Below are 18839 nucleotides of genomic sequence, written 5' to 3'. Positions count from 1 at the left end.
TTTCATCTCTTGTGTTACAAATTGGATGATGTTCTATGTATACATGTTATTGCTAAAGAAAATTAATTTTCAGTGTGTCTCAACAAGTTATTATGTTATCAATAAAATGTTTATTAAATATTATCCAATAATTAATCTTACACTTTCACCAGATTGACCATGTTATTACTTGACAGAATACTTCATTTTATATATAACGCTTATACTTTTATGTGTCATGTGTTTTACAAAAGTGGTCACTACATTCTTCATACAATCAATGTCTATATTTAATTATGTTAAAACTATTATTTCAATGACTTTCCTTAGGATTTTGGTATGAACAGTGTTACTATACTATGATTACGTTATCAGTGTGAACATTTAATTATCATTCTAAAATGTCCAGTTGTACTCAGATAGGTCGAGGTTACCAAAAGTTGATAGTGATTTTCATTGTTGCTTGCAATCTATCATGGTCCTAAAACATACAGTCCTCAAACAAATTAAGCAAAATGAAATTAGCTGACGTTACTCTTGGTTGTTCTTATAAGGATCACGTAGTATAATTATAATAATAAGTTATAAGAATATCACGTGTTTTTCAGATAAATAACATATATTTTGGGAACAACAAGGGATATATTGTTCCATTCTCTAAACTAAACCAAAACTATTAAATACATTTTTTTTAAATATTAAACCCAGTCCACATAGTTATGAAGCTTCATCTTAAACTCACTTAAATTTACTTCTTCTGCAACATCAAAAGGCCAACCACCCTTTTAGAAAAATGGAAGTGTCTTAGCTGAAGATGACTTCTCACTAAAAATTTATATTTGTCATCTAATGCTACTCTTCTCACTGTTAAGCATGAACAGATATGATGCATTAACACTATAAATTACACCTCATTAAGATACCCCCTAACTCTTATTTTTTCCAAGATAAAACAATTTCAGAGAACTTAACCTTTTCTCATATGGTAACCCCTTCATTCCAGGTACCATTCTAGTAACCTTTCTCTGAACTCTCTACAACAATTCATTGTCCGTTCTAAGGCAAAGAGCCCAAGACTGAACACAATATTCCAAATACGGGTTAATCGGTGACCTGTACAATGAAACTATAACCTCTTTGGACTTGTATTCAATATTTCTGTAGATGCAACTTAAAAATCCTATTTGCCTTACCACTAGCAACAGCAGAAAGCTTGGATGGCTTTAGAGATTGATCAATTATTACACCAAGATCCCTTTCTTACATGACAGTGTTAAGTGTATTCCCATATGAATTATACTTATAATTAAAATTATGATAATCTACATACAATATATTGCAATTATTATAATTAAAACCCATCTCCCATTTATTTTCCCAATTCACTAAATGATCTAAATCATTTTATAAAATAGCAGCATCCTCTTCAGACCTAACAACCTTACTATCATTCATAAACATAAGTACATTTTTACCCTTTATATATATGTCATTGATGTAAATCAAACATAACAAAGTTTCGAAGACTTAGCCTACATGTGACATTAATTCAATTTGATAAATTCCATTTATAGCACTCCCCTTTAATACTCTAACCCTATTAATTAGCCAGTAACCCTGTATTTTGAAAAACTTCTGTCATGAAAATCATCTGTGTTTAACCATATTTCAGTTATTCCTATTACACCAAAATCCTTCATTTCTACCAATGTTTTAAAATAATCTATCTTATTTATTATACTTTTAGCATTAAAATAGTAACAATTAAGCCTATCCTTATAACTACTTCTATAACTCATTTCCTATGCTAAACTTTTCTCTGCCTTTTATTCTTTTTGCGTTTAGTTTATCTTGACCTTCATCACTATCTGGTTTTAGTTTAAGATTTATCGTACAGATGAATTAATAGACTTGACAAACAAGCCACCCCTACTCTATTAAAATTTAAACCATTCATTGCAAGAAGCTCCATTCTTCAATTGATCCAACCAGTCAATCTACTTATTCTTAGACACTAACCTAATCCCAGCATTTAGAGCTAATTGTGGGTGGTATCCCTGACTAATCAAGTAACGGCCTTTTTCTTTAAATGCCTTCATCAGACCATTTTACTTACTAATTAGCTCCTCTGATCTATCTTTCTCTTCATAATTAGCCCTTACATGCACCATAAAAACTGCATCTATACTAGCTCCCTTTGTCTTATCTCGTGCTTTGTCGGTTATATCTTCCATCTGTGTCCTTGTGTAACATAATCTGATTCTTTTCTCCCTGCTCACCCCACATACTATTGTATCCACATGTCCTGTCAAGGAATCACCTGTAACTGTAACCTCCTTATCATCCACATCCTTCTCTGAACCTTTTGTTTTCCTTCTCTCCAACGGTTCCTCATCTCCAGAAGCCAAGGGATGAAATTTGTTGTTCAACAGAATAAGATCATTATAACTAAATTCACTACTTTTTCCTCTAATAGTAATAGTTCTTTTTATAACTTCCTGAATGTCATAGTTAATGTATCCATTGCACGTAAACATTTAAGCTCTTCCTGAAATTCTGCTACCATTTTCCACAGTCTATTCTTTTTTTTCTATTATCTTTAAGTTTAATTAGAACAGCCTCCAACCTACAAACTCTACATAAAAAAGTAATTCTTCGTTACTAGCTTCCGTAAAAGTACATCCTGTTCCCAAGTTCTCAAATAAAACCCAATCACCTCACCCATTACACCCAACAAACTAAGAACGATAAACTGTTATACTAGTCTTAAACATTATATTTATAGTTATAGCTGGGAAATAACAACTCAATACCAATTACCAGTAGCCTGTTGTTGATACTGTTACTGTTAAGCCTAAAGCTTCACAACCAATAACATTATTTTTGTCATTGCAGCATTGTCTTCACGCTAAGTTAGGAAAGTTTACCTTAATTTTACAGAATTGAGAAATAGAACTTAATAATTTATTATAACTAACAATAAACGAAACGTTAATAATAAAATAATTTAGCCTGATTTATATTATAACCTACCTATAACTATAGGTTTAATTTAAAGTAATGAATCTTAGTTCGAGTAACAAAAGTTAATTCTCACAACTCCCAGAAACAATAACTAGTTTTAAGATTGTAGTTATACAATATAACAATGTATTCATCCTGTTTTACGATTTACCAGTAAGTTGAAATATAGCTAAGTTAAAGTACTGTTACACGAACTAAGCTTATTTTAATGTTGTAAAATGTATACCACTAAACTTTAAGTTAAAACTCTGACTATGTTACTTTTATTTACCAAAATTACTGGATCTAGTTATTATTGTGTTATTTAGCTCAAATTACTACAAATTATAAATTTTAAATAAATGCATAATTTGTAGTAATTTAGACTGAATAACACGATAATAACTAGATATAGTATTTATAAATGTGAAATAATTTTCAGAAATCTGTATGGCCAGGTGGTTAAGGCACTCGACTCGTGATTCGCGGGTTCGAAACCCCGTCACACCAAACATGCTCGCCCTTTCAACCGTGGGGGCGTTATAATGTTACGGTTAATCCCACTATTCATTGATAAAAGAATAGCCCAAGAGTTGGCGGTGGGTGGTGGTGACTAGCTGCCTTCCCTCTATAGTCTTACACTGTTAAATTATGGACAGCTAGTGCAGATAGCTCTCGTGTATCTTTGCGCGAATTTCAAAAACAAACAAACAATCTACAAGAGCTTAGCTGTTCAACGTCCTCCCTCAGATAGCAGTCCTTAATTTAAAGCTGACAAACCAGAGGAAATGTAATTAATTAACACCACCCAGTAACAACTGAAGAGCTACTTTTGTTTAACCTAAGAGTAGGATTTAAATGCTTATTTTATAGCGTTTCTACGGCCTCAGAGTGCACAGCGCGTTTTATCGACAACAGAATGCGAACCATAGATTCTATGATTCAAAGTCCAATCACACTAACCACTAGTCACGTCTGACCCTCGGTAGATTTTGGTCTGCCCCCAGTGGCTCAATGGTACGTCTGCGAACTTACAACGCTAAAAACCGGGTTTCGATACCCGTGGTGGGCAGAGTACAGATAACCCATTGTGTAGCTTTCTGCTTAATTCAAAACAATAACAACAACAAGATATCGCTCTAAACACAACTCTACAACATGTGTGTTCACTAATTTTAAATCAAGGTGTTTGGGAATTACTACTCAATACTGAATTTTTTTTCTTTAACAGAAATAAAAACAGTTGAGTGTGTGTTAATTTGTTGTTAAGCACAAAGCGACGCCCAACAAATCGTGGAGATCGAAACCCGATTTTTACCATTGTTAGCCCACAGTCTGCTAACGTACCGAGAGATAAGTGGCTTAAGTCAGTGTTTTACAAACATTTAACATCCACGTCTCCTTAATAAACCAGAATTCCTACATGTCACCTTTTTTTTTTTTTTTTAATAAGTGAAACGCTTAATTATCCAATATTCCGCCCTAATGGCGTCCCTGACTCTTTCAGAAACGTTGTCTAAAGTAACTGCAAACTTATAGTGCTAATTTCTAAACTTTTGGTGACTACTAGAGAGCGTTTCTGGTGTTGTTCCCAATAAACAAATAATATCAATTCTTTTAGGGCCGAACAATAGCCCAAGGTAAAAATTAATGCCTTACCCATCCATACTTGTCGCTCAAGATTATTGCCTTCGTTGTTTATTCTTAACGATGAGTCTGAAAACTTTCATAAAATGTTTTCATAATCCTATAAGAAAGAATATACCAATATTCCTTCAGGTAACAGCATTATTGCATTAATTTTGCTAATGGAGTCTATGAAGCAAGAGAAATCATTTGGACAACTCGTAGTATGAGGTTAATGATCCCAGAGCTAATCAACATTCCATTTAAGAGGTCCAAATATTCCTTTAAATAACGGAATAGTGTCCCCAGATAACACACCAAAGCGATTCATTAACTTGTACGTATGTGTTCAAAGTTTTATCTTCTCTCTCATCGCTCTAAGAGATTAATGCAGTTGATAAGTAGTATTAAAATAATCCATCACTTTCATTGTCACTTCATGATAATAATAAGAAAAGTAGATTTCGAACTTCACGAGATCCACATATTACATCACCAAAAATACTATTTACGAGAATAAATTATCATTGTACCCAGTAATGAGAATCATTGCCTTACGGTTGGTAGTTTTATTTTTGTTTTTAAGCAAAAGGTGTTAAATATTTAGCAGATTGATTTCACATTACACGCAAAACGAAAACGTAGAATTTTTTGATGACGAAAAATTAGTTTTAAGATACATTAACCCCAGTACGAGGACACTTCTTGTAAATCTTCCTATAGATGGCGCTCTGATATTTCATGAACTTCATCTGAGTGTTAAAGCACTTTGACAAGAAATTGTGTCCACGCCACAAGTAAAATGTCGAATAAGTGTTTTTGTCATCTGGTTGGCGAACACTTGGATGATGATAAAAAACAAAACTCCCTATCTTCTCATTTTTAAATCAGTTTCTTCATATTTTACCCGAGGAATTAGTTTTTGATCTATGTCTAAGCAGTAAGAACATAGGTGTAATTTTCTTTATTTTTTCTCTTTGATGGAATACCTTCATGCATATCTTTGTTGAAGAATCGAAGACTACGTCACTTGATAAGAATGAAGGCTTATAACTCTACAATTTGGTGTTCGATTCAAGTAACAGACATATTAGGTATTCTCATATTCAGTTGTTTTTTTCGAAACAGACACCACAACTATTTAAATGCCTTACGTCTGTATACAATGTTTTGCAAGACCACGCAGATAACAAAGAAATGATGTTCGATTCTAAGGAAACACACAGTACCTTACGCTAATAGCCGAAAGTTGTATTTTTATATTTAGAAACAGTTTGAGTCATATGTTGTATGCACGTTAGGGTATATTGAATTAACATATCTGTCTATTCGAGTGAATTATTGGATTAACAAGTCTACTTGTTCAGTTTATACGATGTCTACAAAGTTAAACATAACAAAAATTTAAAACATAATCTTAGTCCTTAACGGGTTAGGGATGTCCGACTAGCAGTCTGAGGGCTTGAAACCCCTCCACGAACATGCCTACCCTCTCAGCCGTTGGGACATTATAACGGGACGATCAACCCCATTATTCGTTAGTGAAAGAGCAGCCAAAAAGTTGGGGGTGGGTGGTGTTGACAAACTGCCTTGCCTTTAAACTCTCACTTTATAATTAATGTCAAATAGCCCTCTAGTATCTTCGTGAGAAATTTAACAAAACAATCATACTATATGACTTTTTGTTTTCAAGGTTGAACAACCAGTTATTAAGGCTTTACCTAAATTGAATAAAGAGAAAACTAACTTGAGAAAGAAAAGTTTTGACTCCTTAAATGTTGTTTCTTTTTTCTTTCTGTTGTATTTATTATTTATTGGTAATTCTTTATTGAAATAGTTCGTGCTTCGACCAAAATGTTACAGTATTTGTAGATTATCTTATAAGACCATAACACACTTTATTTCAAACCAATAACTCTTTCAATATGAACTACAAGCTTTTCTTCATTGTCTCCCGTCCCAACGTCCAGGACACATTCTATCACTGACCTACTTTTATATACTATTCCTTACAGATGAGATGTGCATGTTATATCATATTGATAAATTGTGTATTTTTGTCTGTCACAAACCGACGAAAAATGATAGTAAATCACTCATTTTATTATAAAAATATAGAGTGGTTCTGTAATAACTAGTGAGATCAGCTACAATGCCGGTGGTGTTTTTAGTTTTGTTCCTGTAATTTATATGGAATTAGAGACGTTATAAATAAGTCAACCAACATATCTATAAGTAAACTAAGGAATAAACAGTCTAGATTGTGTTTTTAGAAACTGTTGGGGTCCATGAACGGTATACACGCATTTTGAGAGAGCGTAGTATCGGTAGGAAGGTAGATTGACGTTTACTCTTATGTGAACCATAACCGTGCTATACTTCCAAAGAAACTTCAGCCAAATGCGTTTTACTAAACAGCTGTGCATGGTGTTTTAAATCAGTGTGTCTTTTTTTTTTTTTTACCGGTATATCATATAGTTATTCATTACCGCTATAAATCCCTCCCCCCACTTTAACTACTGCTTCTATTCCAAAAACAACCCACTCATCATCCGTTGTGTGCGTAATTAAATACGTAATGCGCTATCTAGTGGTACACTTCATAATTATATTTTCCTTTTCGATGCATGATCGCATTCAAATGATCACCTTTAACGATAAGTAATATAATATGTATGGAATCTCTGTAGAAATCCATGTTATATTACGACAATTGAACGCAATACAAGAAAACGTGTTATATCCAGACACCCCTTGAGATTGTTTGTGATAAACAATATAAAACAAACTTGAAAAAAAAGTATTTGTTTTTCTTTAGTGAAAATCTTACTAAAGACACTTTCATTTATAACTGTGTCTACACAAAAATAGTTCAATAAAGTCTACTCTGTGATGTAACGCTCTGATAATAACTTACTTTTAAACTAAAATTTCAATAAAACCCTTTTTCACATGGATGGTGAACATTATTGGATATCAAGTGTGAATACATTATTGTAGAACTGTCAGCCAATTCCGTAAACGGTCGCAGGTCCAACAGTCTTCTGTAGGAACTAACAGTTATACCTATCTGGCGAATGAGTATTTCTGCCAGTATAGAAAGGTAGTTCGAAACGCCTACTTCCATAATAGGGCTATACTTTGAAGAATATTTTTTCCCTTTTCTTTTGAATTAGTTGAAATTAGGTTAAGTTTTAGTTTGGTTTGGTTTGGTTTGAATTTCTTGCAAAGCTACCCGAGGGCTATCTGCGCTAGCCGACTACAGAGTACATTTAGCAGTATTTCGTGGGTCGAATTTTTTAATCCACAGCGTGTTATACCAAATACTAGGCCACGCCTATCTGATAGTGAGCTAACAGAGCCATAAAACTAGTATTATTAAAATATTTCCAAGAAATGGTAGCTCTATAACAAATAAACGTGAAGGAATAAGTCTCAGGAGACAGTCGTCCCATTCTGGATTGTGATGTCATAAACACACAGAAGTGATGGAATTGCTGTGAACCATGTGCACCATCTATAATCTGTCTATTAATTTGTTGATGTCGATAAAGTTTACAGCAATGGAAAATCGAACATACCGGTTGTAAAAATCTCAGTTATAAATGGAAACTTTAATTGAAAACTGATGATAAAGTGTGGTTTCAACGTTAATTCCCAACGATAAATAAAATAAATAGTGTTAAAAATAAAATAATTAATTTTGTTTTATTAATTGTTATCTAAAAAAACCTGATTAGTAAATGACTCAAACAAAATTGACGATAACTATATTAAACGGTTTTCATTCAAAGTTATGATATATATATATATATATAGAGAGAGAGAGAGAGAGCATAGGTCACCACTGTGTGTATCTGTGTATTCCAACTGGCGTGATAAGCTATGGTATTAGGCGAAAGGCCTCGTCGGCACTGAATATGAGAAATGTGGTATGGTTGACACTGTGCAACATGTTCACCCTCACTTTCATTAGTGGATTCTAAGCAATATGTAGAAAAGAATGAATGTACTCTATACTAGTATATCACACTGTTACAAATGTGATTTCATGCCTTTTTTATGGTCTAGTTTTAGCAGTTTACATTTAAAGTTACAGTAAAAAATATAAAATAACGATAGAACTATTACGACTAGCATAAGTTATTCTATAAAAAATATAGTACAACCAATATGTTAGTGAAAGTAACAACAGAAATATTAGGACTAGCATAAGTCATTCTTTGTTTTTTTTTTAATTTCGCGCAAAGCTACTTAAGGGCTATCTGCGCTAGCCGTACCTAATTTAGCAGTGTAATACTAGATGGAAGGCAGCTAGTCATCACCACCCATCGCCAACACTTGGGCTACTCTTTTACCAACGAATAGTGGGACTGACCGTCACACTATAACGTCCCCACGGCTGAAAGGGTGAGTGTGTTTGGTGCGACGGGGATTCGAACCCGCGATCCTCAGATTACGAGTCGAATGCCTTAACCAACCTGGTCATGCCGGGTCATAAGTCATTCTACAAACTATATTGTATAACCAACAGTATTAGTGAAAGTAACAATAGAACTATTAGAATTAACATCAGTCATTCTATAAACAATATAGTGTAACCAACACTATTTTAGTGAAAGTAACAATAGAACTATTAGAACTAACATCCGTCATTCTATAAACAATGTAGTGTAACCAACACTATTAGTAAAAGTAACAACAGAACTATTAGAACTAACATCAGTCATTCTATAAATAATGTAGTGTAACCAACACTGTTAGTGAAAGTAACAATAGAACTATTAGAACTAGCATCAGTTATTCTACAAACAATGTAGTGTAACCAACACTATTAGTGAAAGTAATAATAGAACTATTAGAACTAACATCAGCTATTCTATAAATAATGTAGTGTAACCAACACTATTAGTGAAAGTAATAATAGAACTATTAGAACTAACATCAGCTATTCTATAAATAATGTAGTGTAACCAACACTATTAGTGAAAGTAACAATAGAACTATTAGAACTAGCATCAGTTATTCTACAAACAATGTAGTGTAACCAACACTATTAGTGAAAGTAATAATAGAACTATTAGAACTAACATCAGCTATTCTATAAATAATGTAGTGTAATCAACACTATTAGTGAAAGTAATAATAGAACTATTAGAACTAACATCAGCTATTCTATAAATAATGTAGTGTAACCAACACTGTTAGTGAAAGTAACAATAGAACTATTAGAACTAGCATCAGCTATTCTATAAACAATGTGGTATATTGATTCATAATATTAAGTATTTCTAGTCAATTTCTTTTTCAGGATTTTACTTCTTATATACACTTTAATTAATGTTTTTTATTACAAGTTTTTAATATTTAATACTAACAATGCATTATACATATAAACGAATTGTCTTGACATAAATTATAGGCTTATTACTGACTTTATAATAAATAGAGTACTTTCATAAATTTCCTACTACTTGCTATTTTCCTCACTCGTAGAAACTAAAATTACGCAGGAGACCGTAAAATAACGGTTTAGCACATGCGCAGTAAAGAATCGCCAACATTTTAGTGAATCAAGAGCGCTACCTTATACCACCGGTAGCACCCTGTTCAGTTGACTATCTTCCACGAAACAGGCTTCACCCAGGTACACAAGCAAGATCCGCAACTCCTCCGTGGGAAGTGACACCTTTCACACACTTTGCGTTTTCCGCTTCTTCTTTAGGTGTTACAGAATAACTCGTACCATACCACAAGGTAGGTAGGCCACCCAAAGTTTACGTGTATTAGAATCTCAGTTTTCAGTTACGAGTTTAATATTTTAGCTGTTTTAACACACACAAAATACAGGGTGTTCGGAAAGTCACTGTGCAGTTTTGTAATAATATTTTATTCAGTCTATTTCGAGCCAGCAACTGATAGCGATGTTTAGAACCAAAATAAAAAGGATCCAGGCCTGTGTTGATGCCAACGGGGGTCACTTTCAACATGGTTTGTAATTGTCATTTATATTTACCTCCTGTATTTGATATTGAAACGTGTCTGTTAATAAATATACAAGTGCACAGTGACTTTCCGAACACCCTGTATTATTTTGAGAAATAATAGAAAACAAAATAATCTCGATCAGTGAGACTATACTGACACTATAAATTATAATATCAGACTATAAGAAATCCCAAAAATAATTATGCAGTCAGTAGTTATTTGCTAGCAGAACAACAACAAAAATGAAGCGTTCCTCATGCACAGTATGTGTTGTTTCAAACACTTTCGAAAATACACGAAGCAATGACAGAGATTAAAGTGATATTGTAATGTGTCATCTTACATTGATCAGTTTGTTTATTACCAAGCAACCACAGTCATCAAACAAACGTGTCTGTTTAACATCTAGATTTTTTTATATTATAATTTTCAGGTTAAAATAAAATGTATTTATGTTTTACTGTGTCCTTTTTCGCGACCCACAGGCCCGGCATGGCCAGATGGTTAAGGCATTGGACTTGTAATCTAAGGATCGCAGATTTTAATCCCCGTCACACCAAATGTATTCGCCCTTTCAGCCATAAAGGCATTATAATATGACGGTCAATCCCACTATACGTTGGTAAAAGAGTAGCCCAAGAGTTGGTGGTGGGTGGTTATGACTAATTGTCTTCCATGTAGTCTTATACTGCTAAATTAGGAACAGCTAGCGCAGATAGCTCTCATGTAGTTTTGCGCGAAATTCAAAAACAAACAATCGAGACCCATCATGATAACCAGTTTTGGAACCACGGTATAAGTTTAGATACAATTGAATTAAATAAACCGATGAAACATAAACATAAACATTTTCATCAAGAATTATTTTACTTTAAAGTAGCTGAGAGCTACATAACGGGTTATCTAGGCTTTCTCCACCACTGGTATCGAAACCCGGTTTCTAGCGTTGGGAATCCGCAAACATACCATACTGCCACTAGGGGAAGGTGGCAGAGAAAGTATATTGACTATGGTTTGAAACATTAAGTTCATTCTAACGTTACGGTTAGATAGTATTGTGTGTATCTAAGCCTAAGAACTGAGTAAATAGAAGACATATAGCTGAAATACGTACCTTTTTAACTCTCGCAGAAAACGTCGGGATGAAGGGAGGTGACAAATGGATGTCAGATCAGATCACTATAACCATCTTCCCTTGGAGTCCCAAGGATACATGCTAAAGTTTGTGGCAATAGGTCCATCGGTTCGCCAGTTATTAGCAAACACAGGAGAAAAGGCCTAGAAATCTCCTGAAGTTTTGCACAGACACTAAATGGATCCTGAGGGTGTGCAACTGGGTATTATTACTTACTGGATTTTTTCAAAGTGAAAATGCAATAATAATGTGGTTCGGTAAGGGACTGAACTAAATCCACTGTTTTGTTGTCGTAGTTGGGAAAATTGCTTTCCCCTACGTGGCCCGGCAGGGCAGGATGGCTAGAGCAATCGACTCGTAATGTGAGGGTCACAGTGACTGTTGTCCTTAAACAGCAGTTATCAGAAATGAAGCAAACGTTTGTTAAACGTATTTGCTTGTTTCGAATTTCGTGTGAAGCTATATGGGGCTATCTGAATTAGCCGTCTCTAATTTAGAAGTGATTAACTACAGAGGAGAAAAATAGTCAACATCACCAAATGTTGGGTCACTCTTTGACAACGAAAACCGAAGGATTGACTGATACATTAGAACATCTCATGGTTGATAGGCTGAGAATAGTTAGGGACTGGGTTCGAACCCACGATCCTCACATTGCAAGTCAAGCATTCTAACTACCAAACCTCGCGAGACCTTTATAAGAGTAGCCTCAAAGTTTAGTAATAGTGATTTCGTAACTTCAGTTAATGACTTAATGCTTTAAGGATTGGTCGAGTCAAATGCCATAAGAGCCAACTGATCATCTCAGAGGACCAAAGAAAAAATTACAGATTTAACTTTGGAGATCACAAATATTGTGCCCTATAAATAATTTCACTGTAAATAATGTAGTTCCGTCATTAGAAGAAGAAAATCAGAACTACAAAACTGGTTTGGTTTGTTTCGAATTTCGCGCAAAGCTGCAGGAGGACTATCTGTGTTAGCCATCCCTAATTTAGCAGTGTAAGACTAGAGGGAAGGCAGCTAGTCATCACCACCCTCCGCCAACTCTTGGGCTACTCTTTTATCAACGAATAGTGGGATTGACCTAACATTATAACGCCCCCACGGCTGAAAGGGCGAGCAAGTTTGGTGTAACGGGGATTCGAACGCGCGCCCATCGGGTTACGACTCGAGTGCCTTAATCACCTGGCTTTGCCGCGCCCTACAAAACCTGAATTACTTAACATTCATTTTTAAAAATCTTTAATCATTATTATGTCAGCTTGAGCCAAAGAGGGGGTAATATTTTAAAAGTGTTAAATAACTCAATTTTGTAGGTTTGACATTTGTGTAGTGTTAAAACATTTTATATTACTATAACTAGCTAGGTTATGTATATGTCGATCCTTATTTGTCTTTATAAGATTTTAAATTTTTTACCATACATGCTTGTTTTCTCTTATTATCTACATTTTTGTGCGTCACCAATACCAAGTGCGTCACTAGCGTACCTGCCAACCAACCAACCATCAAATCTATTTATGTGCCCAAAGTAGCCCATCGTCCCTTTTATATATATGTATATTAGTATCCTTTTTAGTACAAGAAAGTAATCACTGGTACGCCGGACGGAAACGTTTTCTGAAAGAATTAGAGCAACATGGTTCGTCATTTGTTGTGCACTCTTGTCTTGAAAAATCATTTACTTATTTATTTATATGAAGATTCCCTGAAGGAGTGTAATTTATATTTACTCCATAAACACGTATGTAGTGATTTAGGCAACTTAATAATTACAATAATCTTTACTACTGCTCAGCCAATGCTGTGAAATAGTCATTATTAATAAACTGATATTTTAAAGGTAGTTTCAAACGGGCGATTTTTATAGCTGCCATTTTCTTTCTTCATGATCACTGCTGTCAAGTACTGTCATTCTTAATGGTAGTGCAAAATGTATATTCTAGGAACCCTTCGCAAATAAACAAAAACTTGTAAGTACGCATTTTATTGTTTATAAGCGTAATATAATATCAAAACTTAATTTGATTACCCTATTATTATAGATTGTTAGAAAATTCATTATAAAAACATTAAACGATGTACTAAAATCAAATAATTTTTTCTCATATTTTTAGTGAAGTAAAAACATCTGTTAAATATGTTTTTAAGAAATTTATTATAATATTATAATTTAGTACCGCATCGAAACGTTTAGACTGAAAATCACTCGTACTGTTTGGTTAATACGCCTTCTTGTTAACTGCTGGAAAACCAAAATAGAATTAATTGTCTGGAGGACTGTGTGCAGTCTCTGGACTATAATCTATTTCTGATTTAAAGAAATAGCTGCTTTTTTTACATCACAGTTATATTTATCCACAATACTACTTTACAGGGCAAGATATAAATTTCGAAACGTAATTATAATCAGTAAATCGCATCCGAAAAATTACTTTTTAAGCAGTATTCTACTCCAAGAAATATGATTTTTAAGCATAATTTTACACCTATAAATGTGTCTTTTAATCAGTGTATTTCACCTAGATATATTATTTTTAAGCACTGTAATTGGAGCTTGTTTTATTTAAACATTTCACAGAATTAGGCACTCGCGGTCACTGTTCAAAATTCCTAACACAGTTTGAAGAAATAAAATGTTATATATTCTGCCACGCTTTAATGGTGTAAATAAATTGGAAAACATCGTAAAAAGAGAAAATAAAATTCTCTTGCATACATATTTTATCCACGAGCCACAGTTTTTGATACATCTGAGCCTTCTATGAAAAGCTAATAACTGGTAGTGTCTTTTAGCGGCTTAGTGGTAAGTCTGAAAGCCTATAATGTTAAAAATCGAATTTTGATACTCACGATGAGCAAGGCACAGATAGCACATTGTTTTGGTTCAGAGGTGATAGGGTGGGGGGTCTTTTTCCAAAACATATTTAGACTATTTCAAATTTATAAACTATTTAGAATATTTGGGTGGTCATTCATTCGACCCCTCCCTTCCTCTTGGTACGCCCATGCAGTTTAAGCATTGTTATAGTTATATAATATTTTTTTCCAAATTAAGTTTCATGCCTTTTATTTATAATTTATGTAGAACCTGGGATTACTTTCTTCCCAATAATATTTTCCTTGATGAGATTACATTTCTGCCACATACACACACATATATATACATATTTTTGATCTTATTTTGAAAAAACAAATTGTCAATTGTAAATAAGTATTTGGGCGTTTCTCGCTCTCTTTTATCAAGTGTTCTGTAAATATTCTGTCTGAAATCAAACAACGGCCACATAGAAGGCCGTAACCAAAGGTCTGGTTACGTTACGTATCGATTAAGGTTTGAACTGTGATATTTACTTACGTAAATTTATAAGTCAGAAACGTATGAAATTCTAAAAAGCTACATTTTGTGAAAAAAAGTTCAAAATATAAATAAGTGATTTTTAGGTTTAATGTTAAATTCTCAATAACAAAATAAAAACGCTCATGAAAGTTAACTCTACTAAACTGGAAAGAAGCCAGAAATTTATTACATGCAAAAAATGTCGACCAGACATGGCTAGGTGGTTAGGACGCTCGACAGTAAGTGGTGATAACTGTTTGTCTTCTCTCTAGTGTTAAATTGTTAAATTAGCGACGGCTAGCGCAGATAGCCTTTGTGTAGCTTTGCGCGAAATTCAAAACAAACAAACAAAAAATGTTTACTACTATTTACTGCTACATAAGGAAAAAATTCGTTTAAAAAGGGCATTCTACAGCTAGTGCTCAAGTTTCACTGGTTAAAATGAACTTGTTTAATTAACGAGTGTTTTCATCATTAACTCTTCAATGTTGAATCTAACTAAATGTTTTCAAAGTTTTGAATCTGAGTAAATGCTTTCATGTGTCAGTAGTAGTGATGAATCTAACTAAATGTTTTTAAAGTTTTGTCATTAGTGTTGAATCTAAATAAAGGTTTTTAATGTTTTGCCATTAGTGTAAATCCAAAAACTTCTAGCAGTAATATGTCTCATGATGTATAATTCGATTACTTGAAGTACATGCAATGTCATGAGAATTTACGTATTAACACAAAAGTTTTAAGCACCATTTGATATGTAATTTTTTTAAAATTTTTTGTTTATATCTGTATACTTTTTACGCTGAGCGTATCATGTGGTAATTCACACGTCAGGATCTTGATTGAAGGACTGAAGCGATAAGGTATAGATCGAACAGTTCAGAGTTCGAGACATAATACCACTGAAAGAACTTCATAAATTCAACTGTGAGCGCGTAATAAAAGTGATAATTAATTCTGTTATTCGGTCCAAAGAGCCAGAAAAAGCCACTGTCTGTAGGAACAGAACATGTACCAGCTAAAAAACTTCCTTCTCTGTTTTCGATCTCATGTATGCCATTCCTTTTGGCTCAGACTTCCATGTTATCAATAAATATAACGTCTCTGAGATTGAGCTCTATGGGTCTCTTACCCAGTCGTTTACTTCAATAAATCTAACGTCTCTGAGATTGAGCTCTATGGGTCTCTTACCCAGTCGTTTACTTCAATAAAGCTAACGTCTCTGAGCTTGAGCTCTATGGGTCTCTTACCCTGTCGTTTACTTCAATAAATCTAACGTCTCTGAGCTTGAGCTCTATGGGTCTCTTACCCAGTCGTTTACTTCAATAAATCTAACGTCTCTGAGCTTGAGCCCTATGGGTCTCTTACCCAGCCGTTTACTTCAATAAATCTAACGTCTCTGAGCTTGAGCTCTATGGGTCTCTTACCCAGTCGTTTACTTCAATAAATCTAACGTCTCTGAGCTTGAGCCCTATGGGTCTCTTACCCAGCCGTTTACTTCAATAAATCTAACGTCTCTGAGCTTGAGCCCTATGGGTCTCTTACCCAGCCGTTTACTTCAATAAACCTAACGTCTCTGAGCTTGAGCCCTATGGGTCTCTTACCCAGTCGTTTACTTCAATAAATCTAACGTCTCTGAGCTTGAGCCCTATGGGTCTCTTACCCAGCCGTTTACTTCAATAAACCTAACGTCTCTGAGCTTGAGCCCTATGGGTCTCTTACCCAGTCGTTTACTTCAATAAATCTAACGTCTCTGAGCTTGAGCCCTATGGGTCTCTTACCCAGTCGTTTACTTCAATAAATCTAACGTCTCTGAGCTTGAGCCGTATGGGTCCCTTACCCAGTCGTTTACTTCAATAAATCTAACGTCTCTGAGCTTGAGCCCTATGGGTCTCTTACCCAGTCGTTTACTTCAATAAATCTAACGTCTCTGAGCTTGAGCCCTATGGGTCTCTTACCCAGCCGTTTACCTCAATAAATCTAACGTCTCTGAGCTTGAGCCCTGTGGGTCTCTTACCCAGTCGTTTACTTCAATAAATCTAACGTCTCTGAGCTTGAGCCCTATGGGTCTCTTACCCAGCCGTTTACCTCAATAAATCTAACGTCTCTGAGCTTGAGCCCTGTGGGTCTCTTACCCAGTCGTTTACTTCTTGAGCTTAAGTAGTTAGAACAAAACATCCAACCGAAACAGTTTGCAACAACAAAATATGTACGAATTATCATCAACGTACTCAGATTCTGTTTGTGGCGGAAGACTTTTTTTTCAATTTATCTTCTACTGTTTTCTCTACTCATTACTCTTTCTTGAGGTTATAAATGATGGCAATCGAAAAGATACTTATGAGGATCTGTTTACATGTGAAATATAGCGCGCTAATAGTTGAGCTATTAGCGTTATATTTCTGATAATTCGTGTGTCCTTTTCCCAATAGCTTCCACTTATTCTGCTGTAGTGTACTGTGTTAAGTTTGCACGAAATAAAATATATTTTTAACTATACTTCTAGAAAAATAAATTCCACGAAAGAAACAAAAATAGCACATCTCATCACTTCTTTAAAAATAAATAAAAAAGGTATATTGTACTGTATATTCTAAATAGATCTTCCTTACCGATCTCTTAAAATAAATAAAAAGTATATTGTAGTGTATGTTCTAACTAAATCTTCCATACTATTCTTTTAACATAAATAAGAAAGGTATATTGTACTTTTCGTTCTAATTAAATCTTCCCTACCTATCCTTTAAAATAAATACAAAGATATGTTGTACTGTATATTATAACTAAATCTTCCTTACTATTTCTTTAAAGGGTCTGGCATGGCCAAGCGTGTTAAGGCGTGCGACTCGCAATCTGAGGGTCGCGGGCTCACACTCCCGTCGCGCCAAACATGCTCGCCCTTTCAGCCGTGGGGGCGTTATAATGTTACGGTCAATCCCACTATTCGTTGGTAAAAGAGTAGCCCAAGAGTTGGCGGTGGGTGGTGATGACTAGCTGCCTTCCCTCTAGCCTTACACTGCTAAATTAGGGACGGCTAGCACAGATAGCCCTCGTGTAGCTTTGTGCGAAATTCAAAAACAAAAACAAATTTCTTTAAAATAAATAAAAAGGTATGTTGTACTTACGTTATAACTAAGTCTTCCTTACCATTCCTTTAAAATAAATAAAAAGGTATGTTGTACTTACGTTATAACTAAGTCTTCCTTACCATTCCTTTGAAATAAATATAAAGGGTATATTGTACTGTATATTTTAATTAATCTTGTTGACCAATTCATTAAATGTATACTGTACTACAGAATGATACCGTATTTAGAAAGAGTACAATTAAGTCTTCTTGCTATTCGTACTAAAGAACAAACTGCCGTTTAAATCAAATTTTATTTATTTATATAAGGAAATGACAAATGATACGTTTATTTCCATAAAAATGAATATACACTTATAATTTGAAACATAAACAGACTGCTGGATCGAATGTCTAGCTACGAATTTGACGAGTACAATTAAGACAAAGTGGTTCACATCCCCTTGAGATGCTGGGGTTTGTCTTACAAACCGAAGAGAACTGAAGTTTTATCCCTACACCATATCGTGCATTAGGCAGATTTGACGAAAAGCTTTCAGTTTATTTACCCAAGGGATGATAAGCTTAGCAAAATCATGAAAATGTGAGCCAAAAATATTGGTGGATATGAGATCGAAAGAAATGTGTTCTTTAGTTATTGCACGTGCTGTACCTATAAAGAAGAAATATGGTGGGGGAGA

General features: G+C 34.3%; 1 protein-coding gene across 4 annotated transcripts in view; it reads left to right on the top strand.

Annotated features, from left to right (window-relative positions):
- Positions 1-18839, top strand: part of LOC143257135 (uncharacterized) — a 36610-nt gene that overhangs the window by 1064 nt on the left and 16707 nt on the right. The window contains exon 1 of one of the 4 annotated variants that reach the window (XM_076515418.1): positions 10011-10365. The exons of 1 other annotated variant lie outside the window; for it this stretch is intronic. Coding sequence is in view for 1 of the 3 variants with exons in the window: in XM_076515417.1 (XP_076371532.1) it covers positions 13655-13707 (53 nt within the window). In the remaining 2 variants the exon portion in view is untranslated. Of the gene's footprint in view, positions 1-10010; positions 10366-13292; positions 13708-18839 lie in introns of those variants that run through there. 2 more of the 4 variants (XM_076515419.1, XM_076515417.1) reach the window with 2 other exon arrangements.

The sequence above is a fragment of the Tachypleus tridentatus genome, chromosome 7 (genome assembly GCF_004210375.1).
Source record: "Tachypleus tridentatus isolate NWPU-2018 chromosome 7, ASM421037v1, whole genome shotgun sequence".
Taxonomy (NCBI): domain Eukaryota; kingdom Metazoa; phylum Arthropoda; class Merostomata; order Xiphosura; family Limulidae; genus Tachypleus; species Tachypleus tridentatus.
The sequence above is the reverse complement of the archived record's forward strand: the minus strand, read 5'-3'. Positions and strand labels throughout refer to the sequence as shown.